A 21,713-nucleotide genomic window follows, 5' to 3' on the forward strand; every position below is an offset into this window, starting at 1 on the left:
ATGCATTTATAATTTTCGTATTAACTCGAATTAAGTTAATTACTGCACACACACGAATAACAAATATAATTTGCTACCAATTAAATGAAATAAAATTCAAATTTTGTTCAGCGATTGATAAGCGATTGAATTAAACAATTATCTCTCATTCGTATGCACGCTGTGAATTCAACTCAATTGAAACCGAGTTCGAAAACGTATTTCGAACATCATGCCGAACCCCTGCGCTCGATTGCAACTGCAACTCAAACTTCTCCGACGACGCGGTGCGTGAGCGCAACAACGGCGGCGACGGTGAGAGAGCGAGCGAGCGTGAGTTGAGTTGAGTTGAGTGTTTTTGGTTGCTCTTGAGTGGAATGCGTGTTGTTGATTGTTGCTGTAACAAACACTTGTTTGTTTTGTTCTTAGTTTCTGTTTCTGTTTTTTTTTTCGGTTTCTGTTTTCTGCTGCTGCTGCTGCTGCTGTTGCTGCTGCTGCATTTCCCCGCTGTCGCTATCGTTGCTCGGTTGCAACTCAAGCGAAGCATTCATCCATCGATTGTCAATCAGCATTTGCTTCGCATGTGCACAAATGAGAGGGAACTATTGAAATAAAGCTTCGCTGTACACACACACACACACACACACACAAAGACTCATATATACACGTGCACACATGGACAAGTGCAAAAGAAATGGTTGGCTGAAAGCAAGCAAAAAAATCTAACAGCAATGAAATGAAATGAAATGAGTTTCGGCAGCGACGTCAGCGTCAGCGTCAGCGTTAGCGTCAACCCGAGCAACGGCTCCGAAGCCGTCGTGTAGGTGGCTGCTTCCTCTTCTTGCCCTCACACACACACAGCTTCCTCATCGGCTTCTCTCGCACACTGCAAAACGCATTTAGCGACTGCTCTCTGTTTTGCATTAGGTGCGCCCCCCACACCCTCTCTTGCTCCATCACGCCACTCACTGTCTACCATTGAACGCTGGGTTAAGGTTGCCATCGGCATCTCCGACGTCGCTGCGCCGCTGCTCGGCAGCTGCTTCGACTGCGTCTGTGACTGCGACTGTGACTGCGACTGCAGTTGGCGCTTCGATACAATTTGAACTTTTTCTTTATGTGCAAAGTCGAAGCGAGGTTTGAAGCGAACTTTAACGAATTGATGCAATGGCATGGGCAATAGCTATGTTGGCTTGCAGATGCTGTTGGAGTTGGAGTTGGGGTTGGGGTTGTGAGTGGGGAGTGGACAATACGGAGTAGTGAGTAGGGAGTGACGTTGGCGGCTGGACTTGAGCTGAAATCTCTTAAAATAATACATTTTGCTTCAATGATACTGAATACTACTAAATAATAAACTATAGAATTACATTTATTTTATTTAAAGCAAATGTATTACAAAACAATATAACACAAAAAAAAATAATTAACAAAATTTAAGTATTGAATGTATTTATGAACTTTAGCAAATTAAAGAGTTCCTTAAATGTTAAAAGTGATTGAATTTTAAAAGTTAAAAAACAAGCAAATGAATTAACTTAAAAGAAAATGAATACAAGAATATCAAAAAACCAAAGCATATTAATTCTTTTATTCTATAAAATATAAATTGGAATTTAAAGTGTTCTTCCAGAAAAGTTTTTTTTAATAGGTTTTTTGTTTTTAATCTAAGTACGATATTGTATTAACGTTGCATTTTGAATATTGATATTATATTCATTATTCTATATATATATTTTAGTAATATAAATATATTTAAGTCATTATTCAAATTTCAAAATAGTTTTATGAATATTATAAGTGTTATTTAATTAATTTGGTGTACAAAAAATTAAGGGAAAATGTAATGAAAAAACATTTGAAAATTGTTCGTCTGGATTTTTGGTAATAAACTTAAGTTGCTTCTGTTGCTAATTCGATTTTCGTCAAATTCGGAGCTAATCACTGAACTTTGACCCCAGCGCTTTTACCTGCCCAAAAGCCAGGATTGCCTCAAAGCAAGCAGCTTGACCTTTGGCCAGAGAAAGAAGAGGAAAAGCTTCGCATAAAAAGAGCTCGCAATTTTCCACAGACAAAAGACAAGAAGAAGCCAGACACAATAATAATTCGAGCAAGCCAGCGAAATTCGCAAGGAAGTTGTCCCCTCTCCCCCTCACCCATCCCCCTTCCACTGCACCTCTTCAAACCCTTGCGTCATATGTTAGCAACAGAAATAAATAGTAATAATACAATAAAACCAAAAAAAAAAGAGTTGAGAAAAAAAACATACAAAAAAAGTTTAATTCATAAACAAGAACAAGTAAAAAAAAATCAACTCAAAGATTTCCCCTGACTTTTTGCTATTTCGCTCACACCTTCGCTCTTCTCTCGCATTCTCTCTCACACACACTTTTGTACTCGTTTTGTGCTCTCGTTCTGTCGCCCAAAACACATGCGAAACAGTTTCACTCAATCTGCGGCTCAATCAACAAAAAGACACACACACACAAAGACCAAAAAAAACCCCGAGTCAAATGTAAAACGAGCACAACATTTTCTATAAGTTTTTCCCAATCAGAAAAAAGGCGACAGAGGCGCACACACGACGACGTCAGCGTCGACGTCGACGTCGCAGCTACAAATTGAATGCCAAGCCACAGCGAACTCACATATGTAGAGCGTGCCTTCGACTGGGGGAGCGAGCGAGAGCGAGTTAATAGAGAGCGGGAGAGAGAGAGAGAGAGAGAGCGAGCGAGCAAAGCGAAGGATGGCCAAGCGTGAAGAGAGTGAGTGAATGTGTGTCTGTGTGTGAGTGAGAGGGAGACAGTTTGAATGAATGAATTTCAATACATGCAACTGACAGCAGTTATCAGAAGGCAAAGGCATGAGCACAAAAAAAAAACACAGACACACTCACACAGAAGAAGGAGCAAGCACACAAAAAAAAAAAGCAAACAAAAAGTAAACACAAGAACTGAGCGCAAGTTGTAACACGTATGTGAGCGTCGAACGACGCCGACGACGACAACGACAACGACGACGACGACGTTGACGGCGACGGCGCACAAAAATTGCTCAGCCCCAAAAGCAAAACAAATGAAAATCAAACCTATTGAACGAAATGAAAAGCGTTTGCAGGCCAGTCACCAATTGAGTGACTCTCTTGCGCTCTCACTCACACGCTCTCGCCTCTCTCTCGAGTGCAAATGTCGCTTGCTTGCGCCAGTGGTGTCATTTTTTTCTGAGCAAAAAAAGCTGGATCAACGAAAAAAAAAAGCTAAAAAAAGCGGAATACCAGAGAAAAAAGTTAAGAAAAAAACTGATTTTTATAAGGCAATGTACTGCATGTTATTCACTAATAAACCCTCAGTTCTACTTAACATAAAATATATGGGTAATTCTCTAACAGATATCATTACAAAGAAAACAAAAAAAAAAACAATAATGTACAAAAATTAAGATCTATATTATATTTAAGATGTCGTCAATATTATCATCATCATCAATTGGATAAAATTTCTTGTCTTCAATTGTAGATAGGCAGCTGGGTGGTACATTATAGTTAAAACAGCACATATTGTGTCGACGCAGCCCGTACCTAAAATTTTAAGTAAATTAATTTATAATTTGAAGATACAAATAAATTAAAATATGGACCTTATACTCAGTATAGCGTTTAACGTTTCAACGCTCATGCTATTTCGAATTTTCGTTTTTATTAAATTGACTTGGCTGAACACCCGCTCGACGTCGGCATTCGACCAAGGCAGGGACTGCATTTGCAGAGCAACTGAAGCCAATTCCTGAAAACGGCAGTTTCCGCCAGAATCCCGATATTTAAGAACTTCAGCCCAGAACTTAACAGTATCATCGACATTTTCCCACTCTACCAGGGTTATGTCGTTGTACAGTCGTTCAATTTTATCTATATTAGGAGTACGAAAATACTCAAGGATTGGAGAGATTTGTTTCTTTTTGATTTTTAAAATATTTTCAACAGAGAATGCATCAATCTGTTTTAATATGTTAAAATTGTCCGGAAGTCTGAAATTAAAAAAAAAATTATATACTACAAAATATAAATAAAAATTAAGATAATATTTACCTTTGCTTCAACTGTTTGGCTAGCTCTACTACAAAACCGGAACAGCACTCTCTTATTTCCATTTCTTCGACGGATTCTATATTCATTGATTTGACTTCTTTTTCAAAATCGTAGCCGAGGCCTAAATCGCTTTTGACGTGCTTTTCGAAGTCATCGTCGTTAATAATGTCAACATCAATATCAGGAGGAATTATTTTCTGTCGCAATGATCTGATAGCGAGTATAAGATCACTTAAAAGCATCGTCGCATTAGCCGAATTACTTTGGAAGCACAAGTTAATTTTTTGCATGTCCTGCAATATAGGCTTTAAAAATACCAAGTACAAATAGTTTTTTTTGTCGCAGAAAGATTCGTACAGGATTTTTGCGGTTTTGCATTTTTCACTCATAGCAGCAATTCCAAAGTGAGTTTTCAGTTCATGCCATTGGTCTAAAATTCGAGTTACTGCCATTTCAATGGATAACCATCTAGTATCACAAACCCTTGGAATTTTAAGGGGGGCCTTTAATTAAAAATATGCTAATTAATTTTTGAATATTTACATATTTTTGGGACAATCACTTCTACAAGTATCAACAACTTACTATAGGTAAACAATCACGTGGAATTAGTAGAAACTAGATGTTTTTTTAACGATTTAGAAATATTAATACATAAAAAGATAGATATACACATATAAAACAGACATATTCATTTCTACTAAAAATACCTTTTCGTTATTGATAGACTCATATATTTTTTTGTATAGCGACTGGCGAATTGAACTTTTTGAAAACCAATTATGAGTTTCATAAATCAAAAATTCCAAATCATCCGGAAAAAAGTGCTTACAGGCGTAGTTTACTGCCAGTTGCACCGAATGACAAACACATTTGATTAAGATAAGAGATGGGGCCTCCTTCTTTAGTTCTGTGTAAACGCTATTCTTGCTTCCAATCATCACACTTGCGTTATCTGTTCCAATGCCAATTAAATTCTTTATATCAAGACTTAAACGCTTTAACTCCTGTTTGAGACCGTTTGCGATGGACAATGCGTCCCCAGCTTCTAGCTTTACTAAGCTTAAAAATGTTGACTCTACTGTTGCTTTTTCTACAGAAAAGTACTTAATGACCACACCTAAACATTAAATTTTAATAATATTAACATGTATTAACACAAACCAAATAAAAACGATTATAAATAATATACATATATACACATAACTTTATATTTGAATATTATTAACTCACCAAGTAACTTTGTGACACTAATGTCTGTGGATTCGTCCAAAAGTAAACTAAACTTGGAGCCACCAATGTCCTTGCGAAGCTCTTCATTGAAGTGGGGAGCCAATGCATTTTTAATTATGTATGTGCATTTTGTGCGGTGCATCTTTATTTTTGTTGCGGTGCTACTGTCATCAAACTTTTTTTGGCAAAGGTCACTTAAATGATTTATAGGGGCTATTGCGCTATGCTGAGCAACAAATAGGCACAGCGCAACCTCCTGCTCAATTGTTTTTGAAGGCGTTTTTGCAAAATTTATTTTATTTTTTTGCACAAAGCCCTCCATAGCACTGGTGTGTTTTCTTGTTGCAGCATGTGCACGCAAGTCGCTTAATTTTGCAGTTATGCTGCACTTGCAATAGCTGCAAAACACCCGCGTGAGGTCTGTAGGATCCTTCCTCATCCACTCCTTGAATTCGCTGCTCTGCAGCCAGACATCTCTCACTTTTTGTTTATATGATTCCTTTGGCATCGTTAACTTGATATGCCGCAACCGAATTTCACAATATTAGTGATGCAAGAAGCTTAAAATTAGGGGTGAACTTTTGAGGGAAGTTACTCGATATAAGTAAATATCGATATTTTATCGAAAGAAATACATTTTTAACATTTGAGCCGTTAAACTCAATTTTAACATCTCTAAAATTTGAATAAAAGTAAACTAAAAAAAAGCTGCGTAAATTTGCTCAAAAAGCCAGAATTCCCGCTGCCCGCTGTTTTCATATTTTTCCCGCAATCACGCTTCAAAAAAAGCCAGATCTGACGGGAAAAAAGCGGAAATGACACCACTGGCTTGCGCTAGTGTTCGTCGCCGCCGCCGCTGTTTGGCTACGTTCGGCTATCGTCGTTCGGCTCGGTGTGGTTCGGGTTCGTTTGGCGTTGTGTTCGTTCGTGTTGCGTGTATTGAGCCCGAATGGCGTAAAGCGGCGTCGTGCACGTTTTTGGGGTTGTCGACGCAACGAGTCGTTCAATGTTGTTCAGTCATCAACTGAATTCGTGACTGGCAACGTCGCCTCTGTGTGTGCCGCCCGCCAGTGTGTTTGTCACTGTCTGTGTGTGTGTGTGAGTGCGAGTGCGTGTGTGTGACTGTGCGTTCGTTGTCTCTCTAACTGTTAACGCTACGCTGCTGACTGTGTGTTTTGTGGACGCTACTGCAACTAACTGACTGTGGTTGTAACTCACAGAGATCTTCTGTCTGTCTCCCGCATTTGTCTCGTGGAGTCGGTCGAATAAGAATCAGAATCAGTATCAGAATCCCAATCAAAACTCATATTTATTAAAAAATAAAAATAAAAATACAAAACACGAATATTGACAACAGCAGCAGCAGCAATAACAACGAAGCACATCAACAACCACAACAGCAACAACAACATCGACAACAACGACAACAAGAATATAAAAAAAAATTAAAAAATTTAATAACTGTATTTTCAGTTTATACAATTTTTTTGATCTATTTTTTTTTACCACACGATTCATTTACAATTACTACAACAACATCAACAACAAATCAAAGAAAGCAACAACAAGCATAAATATCAATAAATTTATATACAACAAAAATTCAAAATAAATCAAGAAAGCAAGAAAAGTGTGCGCGAGTGTCACAAGTGTAAACAACAATAACAACAACAACAACAGCAACAACAATCGGAGTGCAACATCAACAACAGCAAACAAACAAACAAACAAACAAACAACAAAGCAACAAGCAACATGCAACAAAGCCGCTTACAAGTTTAAGCCAAAAGAAGACGGGAAACAACAAATTTGCAAATTCAAATCAAAGAAATCCAATCAGAATTTTACGTTGCTCCCCCTCCAACAACCCCTCCAACGCCCCCTCGCCTAATCGCTCTTGGAGAGGAGAAGAAAACACCAATGGCAAGAAAATTCAATGCCGACGCAATTGTTGCAACAACAACAACAACATCGACAACATCGACAACAACAACAAACAAACACGCCTCGTGTTGTGTTTAGTGCAAGTGTTGTGCGTGTGTGTGCGTGTGTGTTTCTTCCAAGTGTGTGTCTGTGTGTGTGCAACAACAACAACAGCAACGACAACAAATCAAAGCTTGGCACATGCAACAAATACAAATGAATTAGCAACATCAAAATTGGCACCAAACAAATAAAAACAAAATTGATGGATTTTTTTTGAGCACGTAAAAAAAGAAACAACAAATACAAAGTAAAGAAAAGCCGCTAACAAAACAAAACAAAACAAAGCCAAGAAGAAGAAGAAGAGGAAGAAGCTGAAAGAAGTGCGTGAATATTTGTTTATGTGTCTCTCTCGCTCTCTCTTAGTGTATGTGTGTGTGTGTCTCTCTCCCTCTCGCTCACTCGCTTAATGCAATTAACTAAAACTTAAGAGGAGAAGAACCAACAAAAAAACAACAATAAAAAAAAACACAGTTGACGCGCTCTCAAATGCCTCAACAAACGGTTGAACGGTTGCTGAACTATCAGCGATAAAAGCAACAACAACAACCACAAAAACTGCAACTGCAACATAACCACAACAACACAACACTACAACAACAACAACAAAGAATCGCCAACATCCAAAGACAGCCCACGAATGCAGCCAACATTGCCACAAGCCGCTGGGACAGCCGATATGGATCTGACGGCTGTTCAATCAATCAACGATTGGTTTTTCAAAAAGGAGCAAATTTATTTATTGGCACAATTTTGGCAACAGGTAAGTGAAAAGCCAAGCCTTCGCAAAAGTGTTCGAAATAGTTTAGTAACAAAGTGCAGTTCACATATTTATTACTTTAAAGAAAAGAACAAAAATATACTTATGTCAAATCATTAGAATTCAGCTTAAACCAAATAACAAGAAAGATGTTCCGCAATTCGCAAACACAAATTCACAAAACTGTTCGAAATAGTTTAGTAACAAAGTGCAGTTCACATATTTATTACTTTAAAGCAAAGAACAAAAATATACTTATGTCAAATCATTAGAATTCAGCTTAAACCAAATAACAAGAAAGATGTTCCGCAATTCGCAAACACAAATTCACAAAACTGTTCGAAATAGTTCAGTAACAAAGTGCAGTTCACATATTTATTACTTTAAAGAAAAGAACAAAAATATACTTATGTCAAATCATTGGAATTCAGTTTAAAAATAAAATAACAAAAAAGATGTTCCGCAATTCGCAAACACAAATTCACAAAACTGTTCGAAATAGTTTAGTAACAAAGTGGAGTTGAGATATTTATTACTTCAAATAAAAAATATAAACTAATATCAAATCATTAGAATTCAGTTTAAACCAAATAACAAATAAGATGTTCCGCAATCCGCAAACGCAAGTTCGCAAAAGTCTTGGAAATAGTTTAGTAACAATATAAATATATATTTATTAGTTCAAAGCAAAAAAATATATATACGTATTTCAAATCATTAGAATTATATTTAAAACCAGTAAAAAACTAGATAGCTTCTAATAAAGTGTTCGAAATAGCTAAGCAACAAATTGGAGATTCTGTTTTTAAGAGAAATATTCTCATATCAAATCAATAGCGATTCCACAAATCCCAAACGCTAGTTTTAAAAATGTTAAAAATAGTTTTGCAACAAATTGGAGTTTCAATATTTCTTGTTTTTACTTTAAATCAAAAGAAATATACTCAAATCAATAGAAACGCATTTAAGCCCCAGTAATAAAAAAGTTGTTCCTCAATTCGTAAACCCACGTTTCTAAAGTGGAGTTTGGAGTTTCGATATTTGTTACTTCAAATAGTAAAAGAAAAAAAAATTATACTAATATCAAATCATTAGAAAATCAAGTTTAAGCGAAGTAACAAAGAAGCTGTTCCAAAATTCGCAAACGCTAGTTTCAAAAGTGCTCCAAATATTTTAGAAGCCAATTAGAGTTGAAATAGTTATTAATTCAAATTATATTAAAATGAATAACATATAAGATCATTAGATTCTTGTTTAAATGAAGTAACAAAGAAGCTGTTCCGCAATTAGTAATCTACTATTTGAAAACTGATAAAATAACATATGAGCGACAACTTTTAATGTAACTTAGAAAAGTCTAAATAGGAATTTAAATATTAGTTACTTAAAACACACAAAAAAATAAATAGAAAAAACAAAAAAAAAAGCTTTTCTTAATTCGTTCAATTCGTAAACTCCCATTTGAAAAGAATTAAAATAATTTATAGATAATATTTTTTTGAATGCAATTTAGAGCAGCCTTAATAAGAATATAAGTATTTCTTACTTAAAAACACAAAAAATAATACAAATATATAGAATCAGTAGAATCAAGTTTAAGTAAAAAAAGGTGTTCTGTAATTCATAAACGCACATTTAAAAAGTATTTAAATGGAAATGTCGCAAAATAGTTCTACAAAGTGTGATTTGGTTTAAATAGATATTCGTTTATATTAATTTAAAAATGAAAAAAAACAAAAACAAAAACAAATTATTATAACTAAGAATTTTTAGTAAAAGAAAGAATAAAAAAAGAGGAAACGAACAAGAAAGAAGCCTAGCTTTAAAATTAGCCCGTGTTGATCTCAAAAACGGAAACGCCTACAGAAGTCGAGCAAACAGTCAAATTCCATAAAAAATATTTGTTAGTTGCTATCGATGCTTATTGAAATTTCTGAAAAACTGAAACTGAAACGGAAACGCCTACAAAATCAACAAATTGAAAATGCAAAATCAAAAATCCAATAACAATAAAATCTATATGAATAGAAAACAATAATATCAAAATTAATTTAAGTAAACCGGTTAATCACAAAAAAAAAAGGAAAAAAACAACTTTTCAAAAACATTTCATCAGCTTTGAAACAATGCGATTGCAATCGCAGAATTTCAACAATTAAAAATGAAAACAACTTATTTAATTTGCAAAATCAAAATCAAAAAACAAAAGTAAATAAAAATAAAGTAAATGCTTGTAGAAGAAATGTATGATAATGATTTTAATTTCAATACAAATATTTTTGGCGTAATTATTGCAATCAAATGCAATTTGATGTTACAAGTTTCAAATAATTCGGAAATTTCGAAAAGAAAAAAGCAAATGACATAATTTTGTGGAAAAATGTAAATGAAAAAATAGAAATAGAAATTGGAATTGAAATTGAAATTGAAATTGAAATTGAAATGGAGGAAAAAAAGCTCCCACACTTAAGGAAAAACAAACAATAAAATATGAAAATGCAATGCATATTTGTTGTTTGTTGTTGTTGTTGTTGTTGGTGTTGTTGGTGTTTGCGTTTCAGTTGCAACTAATTGAGTTTGCGTGTCTGTGCCAATTGTTTTTATTGATTTCTGAAAATTTGTTTACAAAATGCAGCAACAAGAGAAGCAACAACAAATAGTAATAACAATAACTAATAGCTGAGCGATTTTCGGCTTGAATTGCTTGCAAATTGTTGCGAGAAAAGTGTTGAACAAGTCAAGATCTTTTAGTGCATTTGTCGATCTTTAGCTGATCGTTCAGTCAGCGGGAAAAAAGTGAACAACTTTTTCTTTTTCTTCTTCCAATGATGATGAGGATGATGATGACGATGTTGCACAGACGAGACGACAATTTTTGGCCACATGCCAAACTTGCAACTCTAGCAAACGTATCTCCAGACTATCTAAAAGTGTGTGCCCTGTATCTGTATCTATAGCTGTATCTGTATCTGTATCTATAAGCATATGCATGTCGAATCTATAGCTTAGAGTATGGCATATTAATTGCAGTTTGTCTGGTCGTCTAATTGGTTTTCAGTCTACGGAAATCAAGCCAAGTTTCCATCAGAGATACTTTTGCTGCTCTGCTCCTAAGCATAATCGAACCATCATCTTTTAGCAGCTGCACACAACTCTCCCCCTTCCCCTCCTCCTCCCCAGTCCCCCATTCCTCCATTCGGAGAATCCAAAAACAACAAACTGAGAACATTTCTCAGAAATTGGCATTGCAATTGATTTACATTGACGGCGACTCTTCGCTAGACCTGAGCCCAGACTTCTAAGTACTCTCTCTATATATATAAATATATACGATACTATATATATATATATATATATTGTATTCATATTCATATTCATAGTCAAAGTACATTCGCAGCATTCGTTCAAAATGTTTTCGCATCGTTTTGCCGTCGGCAAATTTTTGCACGCTTGCATGAAATTCAATCCGAATGCAAATATTTGTATAGATTGTTGTTGGGAGATTGTTGTTGTTGCTGTTGCTGTTGCTGTTCTCTTACACAGATTTTGTAGAGTGCACTTTACACTCTGGAGTGTGTGGAAAGTGCAAAGCAGCGAGGCAAATCAATAAAACTTAAATAAGCAAAACCAAGCAAAGAAGTTGCAAATACATATTTTCAAATAGTTCAACAAAAAAGAAAAAAGAAAAAAGAAAAAAAGAAGACGAAGGTAGAAAAGATTGCGGCAGATTAAAAGCTGATCTCGCTTTGTATCTTCTCCCGCTGATAGATACAATTTTCGGCGTAATTTGTAAACAATAATAAAAACGTTAACAAAATGCTTTTGGCCAGCATCGATTCAGATTCGCAGAATTTTCAGAAGCGTAGCGTTCGCTTATTCTTAACGAGCATTTGATTTGTTATTAATGGCGAGTCGAACACAAAAACAAAAACAAAAAGAAAAAAAAAGCAGCTAAGAGGCAGAGGCAAAGTATAAGTTGGCAAATTGTTTTCAAGGGGAGAGCTGAGAGCTCAGAGCTGAGAGAGAAGAAGAATGGCAATTAGACACTGAGAGATCGATTTGAAGATCACTTTGAAATTGAGTTGAGTTGAGTTGACGGTTGAAGTGATCTCATCAAGTTTGTTTGTGAGCTTATCAGCGATAACAACAACATATTATTATGGCCGAAAATAGGTCGAAATCTGGGCCCATAAATAAGTATATCATTGACACATGTACAAGTCAAATGTATGTAGATCCAAATTGTGTAATCATAAATAACAATAATCAAGTTAAACATATTAATTTGTAAGGCCAAATATAGAAGTTCATTAAATAATTAACACAGCACAGCACAGCGCAGACAGACGAGCAAACAAACCGAGAATCGAGAATCGAGACAAAACCTTCAACCAGCTGTCCAAATTCTCTGACTCGATCTACTCAATTTCAGTATCAGTTCAGTTTAGTTTAGTTTTTTTTTTTCGGATGGTGTCGGATGGTGGGGGGACCTTCGAATTGGCACCAATTCAAGCCAAGATTCGCCAGATTGACAGAAATGCGGCTATTATTATTATTATTATGGCATATTGTGTATCAGTGTATCAGTGTATCAGTGGCACAGTGGCACCAAATCCATTTCCATTTCCGTATTAAGCAAAACTAAACTATCGAGAGTAGAGTGAGTGAGTGAGAACTTGACCCATTAACATGGCCAAGCTCAGCACAAACTGTCATTGATTTTCGCTGACAAAAGCAAAAAGTACGACAAGAAAAATAGAAAAACTGTGAAAGCAACCACAACAAATTTTAATTGCCAAAATGCATTCGCTGGCAAAAGAACGTGAAAGAGAATCGAAACAGATAAACACACACAGAAACAAGCATTGAATCAGTTTTTTTTTTTTCGTTTTTTTTTGTTCATTCTCTGGCATTAATCAAATCGAAACCGGTTCGAAACATCAACCACCGCTTTAATAGTTTAAAAGTTTATTTCAAATATGGCGGCAAGGATTGAACTTTATTCTCTCTCCCTCTCTCTCTGTCTTTCATCCATTTGCATATGCCGAAATGAGCAGCAGCAGCAGCCCCCCTCCTCCCCTCCCCATCCCTCCCCTGAGTGTCAAGGGTTGTGCTTAGTGGCTAAGCCAAAAGATACACACACACACACACACACAGAGAGATAGAGATACAGCTAGTGAGATACATTGATAGAGATCAGCGGCGTGTGTCATATAATTTTTAGCGTTTTAAGTGCAATTTAGACTGCGGACTGCGGGGGGTTCCCTCTTCCCTCTACCCTCCCCTCTCTATCACTATCTAATGAGTCAACGCAAGGGTTAAAAATCAAAGAGCCAGAGAATCGAGAATCGAGAATCGAGAAAACCACCCACGAAAATTTCAAACTGACGAATCGAAGCGAAACTGAACTGAAATTAAATGAAATGAACTGAAATGGGAAACGCTCGATCGCTGGAGATATGTTAATATAATTAAATTAATTTGTCAGCACGGAAATTAAAACCACGCAGCCTCAACAGCCACATGTGTATCTGTATCTGTATCTGTATCTGTATCTGTATCCATCTATCTATCTAACATATCTATCTATCTATCTAGCTATCTATCTATAACAGGCGACGCTCGGCCCCCAAAGCGAAGCGACACAAAAACTGAAACTGAAAATCGAACAATTAAACGAGGGAACACACAGCGAGGGAGGGGGGAGCAAGAGGGAGAGGGGGGAACGTGGGTGGCAGGGGGACACACTTTGGTATGTGAAATAAAAAATCATTCGAGAGCAGGAGGCGGGAGGAGGGAGGAAAAAACAACAAACAAAACGAAAAATAATATTCAAACTGAACAGAACAGAAATTAATAATTATTATTAAAAATTGAGTTCATGAACTGTGTGTAGATACTTTTCAAATGTGTGTGTGTGTGTGTGTGTCAGTCTTGACTCTTGATCAATTTTTATTATTATGATTATTACCATTATTCGAGTGAATGTTTTTTTGTTGTTGTTGTTGCTTTTCCGGTTAGCTAGACGCTCTAGCTCTACTATGCCATTAATTATTAATAGCTTGCGCTGCTGCGATCGGTTAATTGAAGCATTTCATTACGACAGCCACGGTTATCGAAGCCGATTATTGAGACTATCGAAATCAGTTCGATAACTGTTAAGGTTCTCTGTTTCATTGCAAGTCGATTGCTAGTCGCATTGAATTTGATTACAATAAATTCTGGTTATCGAAGTCGATAGTACTTACTATCGAAATCAAAATTTGTTAACTAATAAAGTTCTCCATTTCATTGACGATGATTGATGAATGCAAGTCGATTGTAAGCCGATAATTCCAGTTAAAAGTCTCATTATTATCGCATCTAGCAAAAAAACGAAGAAAAAAAAGAAAAGAACAGAACAGAGAGAAAAAAGAATTGTGCTTAAATTTTTGTATATTTTTGAAAAGGAGAATTCAACTGCTTTGTGTACAACTTAATAACGACTAATTGTCTTTTTATATGCATGCCACAACGCGGCAACTTATCTACGTATATGTGTATGTGTGTGTGTGTGTGTGTGTGTGTGTGTGTGTGTGCAACTGCAAACCTGTCTTGAAAATCTTTTTAGCTGCCGCCCGTACGATTCTTAAACTCAAAACGCAGACAGAAGAACGACGTCGACGACGTTGAGTTCGTCTTCGTCTTTCATCTTCAGTTGTCAGTAATTTGTGCAGCTCAATATATCAGTCGATATCTTATGAGTTTTTAATTTCAGGGCCTCTCGTTGTCTTGCTCGCACATCAATTTGATTTCCCTGTCTCGTTGCGTTTTTCCACTGACACTGAAAAGGACAAATCGTTCAAGACCCTCTCTCTGGACGTGGAGGATATTGAATAAAATATCATTTTGTGCACGCCCCTTTTCTCCAAACGAGAAGCTGCAACAGCGGCAGCACTCAAATAATAATAATAATAATAATAATAAAAATAAAGCAAAATAAAAATATATACAACTCGGGCCCAAGTTGATGATGATGAGTTTTGGGCTGCTCGCTTCACTTCTTCTTCCCTTTTGCTTCTTCGCTTGGCATATTGGCAACTTTTGTGATCGATACGCGATGCAAAAGTTCCCCCCTCTCTCTCTCTCTCGCTCGCTCTCTCGCAGTCTCTCTCTTTCTCTCGGTTGAGTAATGACCAACGCCCGAGGAGCGCACATTAAAAAGGAATCATCATTATTGGCAGTTCGGTGGGGGGATCAAGGATTATATATGCTGCCATTAAGACAACACCAAGCACAAATATTTCTCCGTCCGTCCGTCCGTCCGTCTGTCTGTCTGTCTGCTGTTTGTGCATTCCATTTTATGCCATTCCGTTTATTTATTATTATTTCTTTTTGTTGCAATTTAGCTATTTTCAGTTTTGCAGCTTTTCTCATTTTCAATTTTGCATGAAAATTATTTGCACACAGTTTTACAGCCGCCTTTAGCTGTTGCTTCTACTGCTGCTGCGTTGTCGTGTTTTTACAATTTTTTATTGATGTTTTAATTAAGTTGTTGGCTTTTGCTACTCCCCCACTCTCCCTCTCTCACGCTCTATCTCTCTCGCTCTCACTCTTTCGCACAGATCATCTGCCTCCGCCTTGCATACACACGCCCACACATTTGCCAACGCCTCTTTCTCTTGGAAATTTCTTGCATCAAAATGTGTTGATTTTTATATGCAAACCTCAACAAATTTACCCGCTCCCCCCCCACTACCCTACTCATACCTTGCTTGTGCGCTTGTGAACTGTTGTTGTTTTTATTATTTTTGGCACGACATGAAAATTAGTTTAGAAAATAATTTGCTTTGACTTTGAGTGCTTGTTGCGATTTGCAATAGTTTTTTTTCTGTTCTTTTTTTTCATTCTTTTTTTTCCCCTCGATTTTTTTTTTTTGTTTGTTTTCTTTTAATTTGTTGCCATTGCGGGCAAGAAACGCTACAAGCATTTTAATGTTCACATTTTCGTGTTCTTTGATGGGCCCATAACAATCGATGTTTATCCAGTTTACATGCCTATATCATACCTTACCTCAAAAGTGAATTGCGAATTGATTTCATTCTATCGTAGTACGCAATATTGTCAACTTTCAGCCATATTCAATGTCGTTTGACCGTTTGCAATTCGGTTTATATAGGTGACAAGAGGTAGAAACTATGTTTGCTGGCACAAAATTGATTTCATTCTTTCGTAGTACGCAATATTGTCAACTTTCAGCCATATTCAATGTCGTTTGACCGTTCGCAATTCGGTTTATATAGGTGACAAAAGGTAGAAACTATGTTTGCTGGCACAAAATAGTTTTCGTTGGCCCTCAAAAAACGTGCCGAAGTAAGCCAATTTTGCAGCTGCTATCACACATTTGGGGCATGTTCATCGGGGTCTCTTATCAGAGGTGTCAAATTATTTGCTTAAACTTGTTTTCCCATCTTCTGTTTCGGTTTCTGCTGCTGCTGAGCAATAGAGGGTTCGATTACAGATACAGAGAGAGAGAGAGGGAGAGAGAGAGAGACTATCTATAAGAAAAGATTGACCAGGGGACATTTGCGGATGATACCGGTCCTTAAGGGTTGATCGCAATCTCTAATCTCGAGTCCAGCTCTATACAAAAGGGTTCTTTATTATTTTTGGTTTCGTTTGAGGGTTGCATTAGCCTGAGGCTTTAGTTTGTCAATTGTCAGTCGGGCGCGTCTGTGCGCCATAATTTATCAGTTGTATGCAAATGAGTTTGATTTATTCAATGAGCTGCGCACAATTTTATTTTATGCCCATTAGCCGGCGCATATATCTCATTTCCCTACGTTTTTTCTTTTCCACTTTTGATACGATTTGATTTGATTTTTTTTTTTCGATTTGTAAATTAAATTCTTTTTTTTTTTTCTCCCGAAAATGTTGTGAATTGTAAGTTAAAAGCAAACAAGCAACGACCCTTTGGTAATTGTAGCTGCTACAGCTGGTTTGATAGTTTTTTTTTTCCACTTTCCATTTTTTTGTGTTGGGTCTAGGGACAGGGACTCTCGGGATACGAGAGTTCTCTCTGTGAGTCTGTGAGTGTGTGAGTGTGTGTCTGCGTTGATGTTGTCGTCGCACAGTTGCATGCTACAAAGCAAATCATCGCCGCGGCTCATTGCAAGGCAACAGACGTAAAAAAATTACGAAAAAAGAATGAAAAACTGAATAAATCTAAAATATATCTGCGGCATATGCGCGATCGTTCGACAGGGGCAGGCAGAGGCAGGGGTAGGAGAGGGGGCATGTAAAATAAAAACATATTTATGTGTGCTGTTTGTTCCTTTTTTGTTTTTTTTTTTTTTTTTTGTCGAACACTGTCTGGCTGCCTCTCTCTTTCGCTCTCTCTCACTCTGTCTCTCGCTCTTTGAGTGCGCCCCACTCAATCATAAAGCATTGGCAGGCGTAAATCAAATCAAGTAGCAATGCAACACAGAGCAACAGTTGCCGCTTGCCGCTTGCTGCATGTTGCACGCACAGCCAACAACGACGACTCGACGCTCGCTCAGACAATGATTAAGTAGGCAAAATGCTTCGACTCCCGCCTCTCTTCCTCACTCTCTTTGTCTCTGTCTCTCTCTCTCTGTGCCCATTCCCATGGCATTTGTTGCTGTTCCCCCCTTTTATGTTTTTAATTATTACCGTACGGCATTTGCCAGCAGCTTGACTAAAGAACGCTTCTCGATGTCATCTCGCAACTTCCAGCTTCCAGCTTCCATTTGCCTGTCTGAGTCTGAGGATCACCATTGATCCGATCTGCAAAATCGTAGAACATTCGTATTCTGCAATTTCTTTCAAAACAACATTTGTTCTCCTTATCCATTATCATTATCACTATCAAAGATCAGTCAAATCCAAATCCAAGAAAAAAGAAAAGCTTCAGCGCTATTGATCGTTTTAGCAGCTCAAGAAGTTCTCAAGTGATCTGTCGTGATTAAACAGAAAACAGAAAATACAAAATAATCAAATAGTAGTAATTTCAAGTGCAGCGAAGACACTTGCAACACAGCTTCGATCAGTTGAGATCGGATCGGTTTGATACCGATTCGAGTGATTCTGATAATAAACGCGACGCCTACGCGAAGACGAAGACTAAGAAATTCTCATCGTATTGCTTTCCACACACAATTTCCATAATGATGACGATCATCATCATCATCATCATCATCTGCTGACGCTGCCGTTTTTTTTTTTTTTGTTCATCGTTTTCTTGTTTTTCGTCGATTTGTATTTTGTATTTTGAAGTATGAACGACAAGTTCTTTGACGCTTAGCTCTTGTTTTGTTTTTTTTTCTTCTTGTTCTTGAATGGCATTTTCTGTGTAGTCGCCATACTATATGAATTATTATATAGATCAGCTGCATACGACAGATCAGCAAGAGCAACAGCAACAGCAACAGCAAAAGCAAAAGCGACAGCTACTTGAGAAAGAAGACGCCCCGCTCGCTTCCCTCTCCTACCTTCTTGTCCCCCGCATCAGAAATGCTTTCAGTGATCCATCTACATTCTATACATAATACGCTTGCTCTTGTCATTTACTAAATACTTTGCTGTTTAGCTGCTGCTGATGCTGATGCTGCCAGCCAGAAAGGCGATCAATGTGATCAATCGCGCTTCAATTTTTCTTCTCTCTGCTTCCCCAAAAAAGATTTCTGTTCGTTCGTTCGTTTGGTTTGGTTTTTATACCCGCTACCCATAGGGTAGAAGGGTATTATAACTTTGTGCCGGCAGGAAATGTATGTAACAGGTAGAAGGAGGCATCTCCGACCCTATAAAGTATATATATTCTTGATCAGCGTCAACAGCCGAGACGATATAGCCATGTCCGTCTGTCCGTCTGTGTGTCTGTGTGTCTGTGTGTCTGTGTGTCTGTCCGTCCGTCCGTATGAACACCTAGATCTCAGAGACTATAAGAGATAGAGCTATAATTTTTTTTCGACAGCATTTGTTATGTTTGCACGCAGATCAAGTTTGTTTCAAATTTTGGCCACGCCCACTTCCGCCCCGCAAATCAAAAAATCGAATAACAAGTGTAATTTTAAAGCTAGAGCTACGAATTTTGGTATATACAATAATTACTGTAGTAGTTATGATTCCTGAAAATTTGGTTGTGATCAGATAAAAATTGTGGAAGTTATTAAAGAAATACTTTTGTATGGGCAAAAACGCCTACTTACTAGGGGTCTGAGTTGCTTTGGGTGACAATCTGGTACATTGTGTCGTCTATGGTATATTTTGAATGGTGTGCTGTATCGATATACCAAACATACCATTTGGTATATTTTTAGTATTTTTTTAGTATTTTCGGTATATTTTGAAAATGATACCGCAATATTTTGCCTTTATTAAAAATGGGTAGCGGGTATCTCACAGTCGAGCACACTCGACTGTAACTTTCTTACTTGTTTTTTTCTGTTTTGTCGTTTCGGTTTTTGTTTGTTTGTTGTCAGCGGAAATCTTTTGTGTGTGTAGCTCAAGTGGTGGCTCTTCTTGTTGTTGTTGTTGTTGTTGCTCTTGTATTATTAGCTAGTTCAATTTTTGTCGGTTGCGGGTGTGTGCGGGCGTTCTTCTTCAGCTCTTCAGCTCTTCAGTTCTTCAGTCGCTGCCTCCAACAAGTGGCAGTTGAACGCCGCTAAGTAGCTCAGATAATGGCAGCGGGTAATGCCACAAAAGTCCCCTTCCTCAAATAATTGAGTGTCAATTATACACACACACACACTCCCGCACACACACTCTTATTCAGTCTCCCTTGAAGCAGACATTTAGTGAGTTTTGGTGTTACTTGATGTCAGCTGTTGAAAATATTAGGAAAAATTATAGGCGTAAATATTATGCATTTTTTTGTGTGTCTCACACTCTTAACAATTTTAATGTGTTTTGTTTTTTGTTGCTCTTGTTGCTGCTGCTGTTGCCATTACTCTGACAGTGGCAGCTCTTCGAACGCCTTCGTTATTAATTTATGAGCTCGACAAGCGGGAAAATCGAACAATTCCCGTGGAGCTCAGCGAATGCGCATCTGCTGCACGTATCGTATATACATATATTAATACAAGAAATACACATTTGAAAAGTCTACAAACTCTACAAGGTCTCATCAATCATTTGCAGAAAATTTGCAAAACTCTACAAAGTCTCCAATCCCTACACTGTTCACAAATTGTGTTTCCAAGTAAAGAATAACATTCGCAACACTTTACAAGCGTTTACAGCAAATTTACAAAACTCTACAAACTCTACACTGCCTACTAATAGTGTTTGCAGGTCAACTAATAGCTTATTATAAACACTCGAAACATTTTAGAAGCATTTACAACAAATTCACAAAACTCTACAAAGTCTCCAAACTCTACACTGTGTACAAAATGTATATACAAGACAATTAATAGTGAATTAACATGATTCGCAACATTTTGTAAGCATTAACGGCAAATTTACAAAACTCTACAAACTCTCCAACGAACTTATTTAACTATTGGATGCGCTGCAAGCAAGCAAATTTGAGATTTCAAAGGATTTACTCATGATTTGCGAATGTCTGCAAACTCTACACTCAAGCCAAATGCCACAAAAGCGTTGTATAAAAGCAACAACAACAACACACACACTACTTTTAATATGCATAACAACAACAAATTGCACTTGCTTGGCAGACATCATCATCATCATCGTCGTCGTCGTCGTCGTCCACTTTGGGGCGCTGCCGCAGCCACTGTGCGTGTGAGTGCAACTGCCACTGCAACTGTGGGGCATTGTGGAACAGCAGCAGCAGAAGCGGAGGCTAATAAAAATTTTCGCTTCTGCCATATCGAACGACATAAAAACTGATCGACAACGACAAAAATATACTCGCTGCTGCGAAGGGGGTAACGTTGTTGTTGGAGAGTGCGGTTGCGGTGGCGATGGTGATGGTGATGGTGATGGGGTGGCTGCTGCTGCTGCTGCTGCTGCTGTTGCTGCTGTGCTGTATGCTTTTTGGGGTCTGCCGGGCGGCGGCGGCACAAAATAATGTCCACAAACTAGCTCTCAGACAGTCTCGACTGCTGCTGTTTTTTTTTTTTTTTTTTTTTGCTTTGCTCTCTTTGGTGTTGTTGTAAATTTTAATGATCTGTCATTTCGATTTATTTTATTTTATTTTCGAACACACACACACACACATAAACAGTCGCAGACAAAAGAAGCAGCAGCTAAGAAGGGTGGCAGAGGGGGGAGAGAGAGGAGTGTTGAGGGATCGCTCGATTGCGCGCTCGATCGCTGGCTGCCACTTCATAGAGCGCACGTCAGCTGCATATTAAATTAAAAGGTATTATATTGTACTAAATATACGTATGCGAGCGAGACATTCAGTGTCTGTGTCTGTGTGTGTGTGTGTGTGATTTGACAAAAAGTGAACTTATGCGACAGACAGACAATCCCACAGTTCGATAAAAATATCATCATCCAACACACATCGATAGAATTTGAATTTGAATTTGAAACCAAGTTCTCAGTTCAATTTGGCATAGTTTCAGTTGCTTTGGTTCCCCATTGTGTTGTTGCTGCTGCTGTTTGGCTGGGAACTAGAGCGCAATGTCCCATTGTCTATGTGTGTGTGTGTGTGTGTGTGTGAAAAAGACACCGACACACACACACATATACAGAGAACACTTA

At 37.4% G+C, this 21,713-nt stretch overlaps 2 protein-coding genes across 11 annotated transcripts in view; one reads left to right on the top strand and one right to left on the bottom strand.

Moving 5' to 3' along the window:
* Positions 1 to 3,410: 3,410 nt before the first annotated feature.
* On the bottom strand, positions 3,411 to 5,883 carry LOC133849326 (uncharacterized). 6 transcript variants are annotated; one of them, XM_062285333.1, is made up of 5 exons: positions 4,893 to 5,883; positions 4,418 to 4,543; positions 4,061 to 4,353; positions 3,613 to 3,999; positions 3,411 to 3,553 (listed from the first exon to the last, which is right to left on the bottom strand). In XM_062285333.1, the coding sequence occupies exons 2-5, from the start codon at positions 4,436 to 4,438 to the stop codon at positions 3,418 to 3,420; spliced, it is 837 nt and encodes a 278-aa protein (XP_062141317.1). In that variant the 5' UTR covers positions 4,439 to 4,543; positions 4,893 to 5,883; the 3' UTR covers positions 3,411 to 3,417. The 6 variants fall into 6 exon arrangements, with proteins under 6 accessions (XP_062141317.1, XP_062141316.1, XP_062141315.1 ...); XM_062285332.1 differs by having other exon boundaries at positions 4,418 to 4,563; XM_062285331.1 differs by having other exon boundaries at positions 4,418 to 4,563; positions 4,771 to 5,883.
* A 402-nt stretch (positions 5,884 to 6,285) lies between these two features.
* LOC133849576 (homeobox protein cut) overlaps positions 6,286 to 21,713 on the top strand; it is an 89,646-nt gene continuing 74,218 nt past the window's right edge. For all 5 annotated transcript variants that reach the window (XM_062285749.1, XM_062285753.1, XM_062285750.1 and 2 more), the window contains exon 1: positions 6,286 to 8,039. In XM_062285749.1, the coding sequence (XP_062141733.1) occupies positions 7,917 to 8,039 (123 nt within the window). In that variant the 5' untranslated portion in view covers positions 6,286 to 7,916. The remainder of the gene's footprint in view (positions 8,040 to 21,713) is intronic.

Source organism: Drosophila sulfurigaster, chromosome X, assembly GCF_023558435.1.
Source record: "Drosophila sulfurigaster albostrigata strain 15112-1811.04 chromosome X, ASM2355843v2, whole genome shotgun sequence".
Taxonomy (NCBI): Eukaryota; Metazoa; Arthropoda; class Insecta; order Diptera; family Drosophilidae; genus Drosophila; species Drosophila sulfurigaster.